At 59.2% G+C, this 7,025-nt stretch overlaps 1 protein-coding gene across 1 annotated transcript; it reads right to left on the bottom strand.

Annotated features, from left to right (window-relative positions):
* Nucleotides 1–205: 205 nt before the first annotated feature.
* TMEM121B (transmembrane protein 121B) lies at nucleotides 206–5,056 on the bottom strand. Its single transcript, XM_005615156.4, has one exon. It carries the CDS (start codon nucleotides 4,807–4,809, stop codon nucleotides 3,052–3,054), a length of 1,758 nt encoding a protein of 585 aa, XP_005615213.2. The 5' UTR covers nucleotides 4,810–5,056; the 3' UTR covers nucleotides 206–3,051.
* Nucleotides 5,057–7,025: the final 1,969 nt, after the last annotated feature.

Here is a 7,025-nt window from a genome sequence, read left to right as displayed (position 1 = left end):
AGAGCCTGCGTGGACACCCGCGGGCCGAGGCCACTGCCACACTGCATCCTGAGGAGGATGCTGGCTGCCTAGAAGGGAGACAGCCAAGGTGTACCCATACTGTTAACACACACCTATAAAATGATGACGAATGGCACAGCGACATTTAAGAATTTAGTACGGAAACCAGGACAGGAAAGATCTTAAAACAAACCACACAGGAAGCTTGTCACAAGTCTCAAGTCTTTTATTTTCAGAACAGAGTCTGGTTTTATTTTTAAAAAGAGAAGGGGCGGGGGGAAACGTGATAAATGCCAGTGAGGTGCCACTTCCCCTCCTCCAGGTTCTAACTGTCAGCCCACTCTCTCCCGCAGAAGCACATGGAATCAGAACCAGGGCGTTTGATCCTAACGGTCTTTAGCTAAGGCCTAGTCCAACCCCTTTCCAGAACAGGTAAGGAGCCAGAGGCTCAGATCGAGGACACGTCTTGCTTGCACACATGTCAGGGGCAGGCAGTCTGGATGCTGAGCCCAGGGTTCTTTTCTGTGAATGGTGCTGCAGGCATGAGCCTCAGGAAACAGCGTATGTGCAGGTATTAGACCCACAGGGACATCTCCAGATTGACCCCTGCACTACAGGTGCCCCTAAAAAGCAAGGAAAGTGAAGCTTTAGGGGACGTTTCTTGTGAACAGGCCAAGGGAAGTAAGTAAAAGGACTCAAGAAAAACACACCAGAAGGAAGGGACTGACTCCCTGAGCACAAATTACTGGCACCAAATGTTTGAAAGAGGATGTCCAGGGGTGATTTGAGGGCCAGAAGACAGGGCCTGAACAGGCCTGGCCTCCGCCAGAATTAGCCTGGTGGCCATCAGTCTCTCAACTTACCTAGGGAAGTGGCAGCTCACTAGAACCTATCACAGCCTCCCAGCAGAAACCCAACAGTACTCAGAGCTTTCACAGTCACTCAGCAGGGAGACCGCCATCCTAACAGTAGCGAGGACGTGGACGGGGGCCAGCCACGTGCTGGCCATGGCTCAGACATAAAGTCCTTCACAGTCACTGAGATTAGGTAGCAGAGAAACAGCAAAGCTGGAGAGAGGGTGTGGGAACAGAGGGAGGAGCTAGTGGGACCCACCCAAGGCCTGGGCCCCGGAACTTTGAGCACATGGAGTTCAAAGGGAGAGAAGAGGAGTCAGGAGAGAGAAGGAGAGAAGGCAGAAAAAACCCAGTTAGCTGTGAAATCCAACCAGCTAATTACTGGACCTAGGAGGATGAGGGGCTGAGAGCACAAATTGTGCTTTGAGTGTGAACATTTTCCCCCCATTGTTCCCCACTCTGAGAGTAGTGGGAGGCTCCAGAGAACTCTGGTCAAGCCATCAGCCCCTCTTATGTCTCTGTCTACATGGACAACTTCTGTCAACAAGCCCCCAGAGAACCTGGGAGAGAGGGGCCCCAAGCGAGACCCGCGGCCCAGAAAGCAAGCGTAATGTGTCACTCAAAGCTAGTGAGCAACAGTGCCCATGACATCTGGGCCTTTGTCCAAGCTTATTACACCACACACAACTGCCCGAGCATGGGAAGAGAGAAGGGAAACAAAACTTCTTACAATTCCCTCCCCACCCCGGCAGCCTATGGCAGGGTGAAGAAAAGGCAGGATTTCCTGCTGCCAGCTGTCTTCCTGCACTCTTCCCTCCCCTAAACATAATTATCCTGCCTTAAATATTCCAAAAGTGATGTCCCACATCAAGACTGTAAGTGGGCAATGCCTGGATGTCCCTTGTCATCAAGCTCAGCAACAGGAATACCAGGGAGGAAGGCTGGGGGAGGGGAGTTAGCCACCCTAATCCATGCAGCCTGCCTTTCCCTAGAGATTCTCTTAACCAGGGCAGAGGAGAAAGGTCACCACTACCCCTTCTGATCTACACCAAGCTTCCTAGAGGAAGGACAGATGGGCAGTTGGGTTTCCTACTCCCTTGGGCCCACAGGAGGCCCACCTTCACATCCATCCAGGAACCCCACCAAAGCTGTTGTTCTGAGCCAAGATCTGACCCAGCCAGCAACAAACTTCAGGAAGGATGAGAGATCCAGGTGCAGAGGAAGGGACAAAGGGAGGGCAAGCCAATGGCTAATACTCCACAGACCCTGTAATAACACTGGCACCAAGCCCCAGCTGCATCTAGCAGCCATGTTGAATGCAATTTCTGAGTATTTTGTCTTTATTTTTGCAAGCAGCATCAGTGCATGATGCAACAAAAGTTGAAAGCACGGAGGTAGAAATGCTCACTCACCCAAAAAAGGGTGCAGTTTGGTCCCTAGAGTACGAATCCTCTCCTTCCCATAAGCTGGGAAGAGAGGAGTGGGATTGAGGAAGATTCTAGGTGAGCTTCTCCCTTGCAGGAGAACAACTGGGCAGCTCCCAGAAGCCCAGCTCCTTCTGGGAATTCATGGCCACAAATTCAGGTAGGAACAAGGAGGGTGGTGGTCTGTGCGGTGGGCAGGGCACCCCCAGATCTCCTACTGATTGCAATGGGCCACAGGGTGGACACAGAAAACAACAACAACACACACACGTAGACTTTGCATCCACCACCTGGAAGGAATCCAATAGACACATCAGGGTAACCGAGCATTCTGGGTCAATTTCAAAGTGTTGGGACAACGACCACTTACCAGAACCTAAAAGCTGGTACTTCCAAGCAAGGGGGAGGGCCCAAGGCCCCTGACCGCCTGCCTGGGCACCCCCTTCCTTCCATTGTCACCTACACTGGATAGGAATTTGCATGGAGGCGGGAAACACAAGAAGAAGAGGTACCCAGCCCTTTGGAGGCGAGTCTGAGTAGGGCATGGAGAAGGGATACGAGGGGACGTGGACTTTCCTCCCTCACCATTAGCTACTTGGTCTCCCTCCAAGCAGTCTTGACTCAAGAGGTGCAGAAGGACACACTGGCCCTTAGCCCTATTAACAGTTACCTCTCCCAAACACAGCCTGATCAAATCTGGGTGAGAGAAAGGTCAGAGGACAAGGGAGCTGGGGTCTCTCAACCCCAAATCAAGCCCCCTTCCCTTATCTCCCTCAATTCTGGGAGGCCACAGCCAGGGTGTTGACATAGCCATGGGCACCCCCCTCGTTCTCCGAGATGCAGTGGCCGAGCTGGGAGCCTCCCTGAGGTGGCAGCGGTGGCGGCGGGGCAGAGGGCGGACCGCCGTAGCCCCCTCTGGCCCGACTGGGGGAGGCCCGACTCCCCCGGTCCCAACAGCCCTCCAGGGCCTCCAGGCCGCGGCAGCCAAGGAAGAAGAGGTTCTTGAGCATGAAGATGGAGAGGGGCTGCTGGTAGCTCACCACCAGGAGGCAGCGCAGCGCCAGCAAGGGCACGTCTACTAGGCAGCCGCCCAGCAGGCGCAGAAGGCGGCTGCAGCTACCTGGACCCGAGGCCTGGCCCCAGGACGAAGCTGCCGCGGCGGCGTTGAGCTCGTAGAGCCAGAGCACCGGCGAGGCGAGGGTGAGAAAGTACACAGCGATGAGCAGGTAGCGCAGGTGCGCGGGTAGTGGCACGCGGCCCTCCAGCATCAGCTCCACCAGGGTGAAGCTGTCGAGCAGGTCCAGACACGTGCCCAGGAAGCAGCCGGCGGCGCGGTGCTGCTGGGGCTGCAGGAGCAGAGGTCCCGCCGAGCCAGGCGGGGCGCCCGCCTCGCTGATGGCCCGCACCAGGCTGTAGAGCAGGGGCACGGATAGCGCCATGGTGAGACGGAAGCCCATGGTGCCGAAGGGCGCGCGCAGCTCGATGAGGTCCAGAATGGACGTGCCCAGGATGAGCACCACCTTGGGCGTGAAGGCGATGGAGTAGATGAGCCAGGCCAGGTAAGCGAAGGCGAACTCGCCCGCCGCCCCAGCAGTCCCCGGGCCGCCCCCCGGGCCGCCCGCGCCCCCGCGGCCGCCGCGTGCCTTGGCCCCGGCCGCAGCCCCGGCGGAGGCTGCCGATGGGGCGGGCAGGTGCAGCGTGGGCGCGGCGTGGTGGTGGTGCTGGTGGTGGTTGTGCGCGCCGCTCGCCGCGCCGCCCCGACGGCCCCGGCTGTTCTTGGCGAAGAAGATGGCCCAGCCCACCACCACCACCAGGTCGGTGGCGATCCAGGAGCACCAGTACAGGTCGGTGACGGCGATGAGGTACAGGTCCAGCAGACCGCCCTGCGCCAGCAGCAGCACCACGGACAGCGCCTGGTAGCCCCAGCGGCACCCCGGGCTGGGGGCGCAGCCGCGGCGCCGACCCCTGCGGCCCGGGCGGGCTGGGCGGCCACAGCAGCAGCAACACGAACAGCAGGAGGTGCCGCTGCCGGTCCCGGGGCCGCCCGCGCCCCCAGCCGAGCGGCCCCCGGAGCCCCCGACGGCCCCGACCGCAGCGCCCCCGCCAAAGTCCGCGGCTGTCATGCTGCAGGAGGAGGTGGGCGTGGAGCTGGAGGAGGAGGTGGCGACCGAGGAGGAGAAAGCGGCGGGCGCTGGGTTGGCGGCTGGGGCGCCCCCCTGAGCCGGGGGCCCCTGGAGCCCGGAGGCGGCAGCCGGCACCAGCGGCTTGCTGATGCTGATGCTCTCGTCGTCGTCCTCTCGCTCCGCGCCGGTGCTGCTGCTGGGGGAGCCGCCGCCGCCGCCCCCGCCGCGTCTGCCGCCGCCTCCCCCCCGGCTGGTGCTGGTGCTGGTGCTGCTGTCGGCCGAACCTCTCCGGCCGCGGGAGGACGCCCCCCGGAGGAAGAGGGGCTGCAGCCGGGCGGCGGCGGGGGGCTGGGGGAAGGAGCCGGACGAGGTCGAGACCGAGCGGGGGTTGCCGAGCGCTGGGTGCATTGTCCTCCGAGGGGCTCCGGGGGGCTACCCAGCTGCTCCCTCCCGGCCAACTGCAGGCTGGCGAGGCGGCCGAGGGGAGCCGGGCCAGCCGCCGCCGCCTCCCCGGCAGCTGGAACTCCTACCCGGGTCGGCAGCAGCGAGATCCGGACTGGAGCCACCGGACTGGGCGAGCTAAGCCCCGGGTGGCTGCGAGCGGGCTAGGTGAGGGGCTGAACCCACCGCGATGACGGCGGGCGCGGAGGGGGCGGGGAGCGAGCCCGGGCGGAGAGGAAAGAGAGGCTGGCGGCGGGGAAACCAGGACTGGATTCAAGGGGGAGAGGAGGAGAGACCAGAGAAGGAGAAAGCCCGGCTCGCTGGATCAGCAGGAAGAAAAAGGATGGGGGATGCTGAGGCAGGAGAGTTGGGGTGGGGAGTCCTGTGGGCCTGGAGGATGAAAGGGGAGAAGGAGGTAGTGGTCAGAAGCCGGTGGGCAGCGGGGTGGGGGTTGGGGGCGGCGGCGCCGGGGCCGGCGGGACCTAAACAGAGCACGGGATTCCTAGAGAAGCCGCTCCGAGGTCCCGCTGGCTGAACGCGGAGCGTTAGTGACCGGATGGCCTTGGTCTCAGTGTAGACCTGCCTGCGAGCACCAGGCTCAGGGACAGGTTCAGGCCTCTGCTCCTGGTCAGCACAGCTTCTTCCGCAGGCAGCTGGGCAGCTCTGGCCTCTACACTCTGTCCAGTGCCCTTTCTCCTGGGCCATCCTGCCTCTCCTCAAGACATTTAAAAACCAGTTGGAGGAGTCAGGCCATACTGATAAAAGGACCAGAAACAGCAGCCCCAGACATGTATTCTCACATTTTCATGGCCCTCGCCGGGTTCAGTGACCCACCCTCTGGGAGGTCCCAACTTCCAGTGAAGTCCATCTTGTTTGATCTCTGAATGTAACTGTTTGGGAAGAGGACAGGTGAAAGAACCATTTATGTGGCCCCAGCCAAGTGGGGCTCTGGCATTCTCCAAGACGTTTTTTAAGCGAGAACTGGAAATTCTAGAAAGATGTATATAGCAGAGAAGAAAATAAAGTTACATTTAGAGGTAGGGGCACCTTGGTAAAAACAAAGGCTCAGGGGGCTGGCCCGGTTGCCGAGTGGTTAGGTTCCCACGCTCCACTTGGGCGGCCCAGGGTTTTGCCAGTTCGGATCCTCCGCACAGACATGGCACCGCTCATTAGGCCATGCTGAGGCGGCGTCCCACATGGCACAACTGGAAGGATCTACAACTAGAATATACAACTATGTACTGGGGGCCTTTGGGGAGAAGAAGGAGAAGAAGAAAGAAAGAAGATTGGCAAGAGATGTTAGCTCAAGTGCCAATCTTTAAAAAAAAAAAAAGGCTCAGAGAGGGTAATGGTGAATGTTACAACCGGCAGCGGGCCGGAAGGCACGGCGCCCTGCATCTACATCAGAACTCACTCTGACTCGCCCCATGGACTTAGTCCGTGACTGGGCCCGGATATCACGTAGCAACTCAGGAAGGCAGCAGCTGGAGTTACTCCTTTAGAGGGCTGGGGAGAAAGATGAGGGAGCAGTCGAGGACTGTGTATAATGCAGACATCCCAGCGCACCCCAGTGAGGCGGGAAGCTGCCAGACCCTTCCTCTTTCTTCGCATCCTTCAGGCTGCAAGTTCCCTGCCATGACTTCACTCTGTTAAAGCTGCTCTCCCTGGGGTTCCCCTTTCTAGGCGACAGCACGCAGCACCGGGCAGGGGGCAGGGACCACAGCGCGTGGTTGCCCAGGCCTTGCCCCTACACCTACCTCTTGAATAAGAATCAGGTTGAGCTAAACCTGCCTTCTCCAATCTCTGGGAGGTCAATCTGCCTAATCCGTGGTAGATGTGGGATTTGGAACTCACAGCCTGCACTATTTTCACCTGCCCCTGGCACACCACCTTTGAGAAGTTCTCTGTCAATCGTCATGCAAGGCAGAGCAGGTGTGGTGGTGAGAGCTTGAGCTCTGGGCTCGGTGGCCTCAGCTCTGCCACTTCGTTTGTGTGATCTTGGACTGGCTCTTTCACCTCTTGAGCCTCAGATTATCCAACAAGTCCTCTTTAATGGGCTGTTGTATTAAGAGAGGTCATGGGTTCAAAGAGTTTAGCCCAGTGCGTGGAAGTTAAAGGCAGCTGGTGTCATGCTCACGATCCCGCTGAGCTCACATCTTAACTTCCCTGAGAACACTTACTCA

Source organism: Equus caballus, chromosome 6 (genome assembly GCF_041296265.1).
Source record: "Equus caballus isolate H_3958 breed thoroughbred chromosome 6, TB-T2T, whole genome shotgun sequence".
NCBI lineage: Eukaryota > Metazoa > Chordata > Mammalia > Perissodactyla > Equidae > Equus > Equus caballus.
This window is presented reverse-complemented; position numbering and strand designations above follow the sequence as displayed.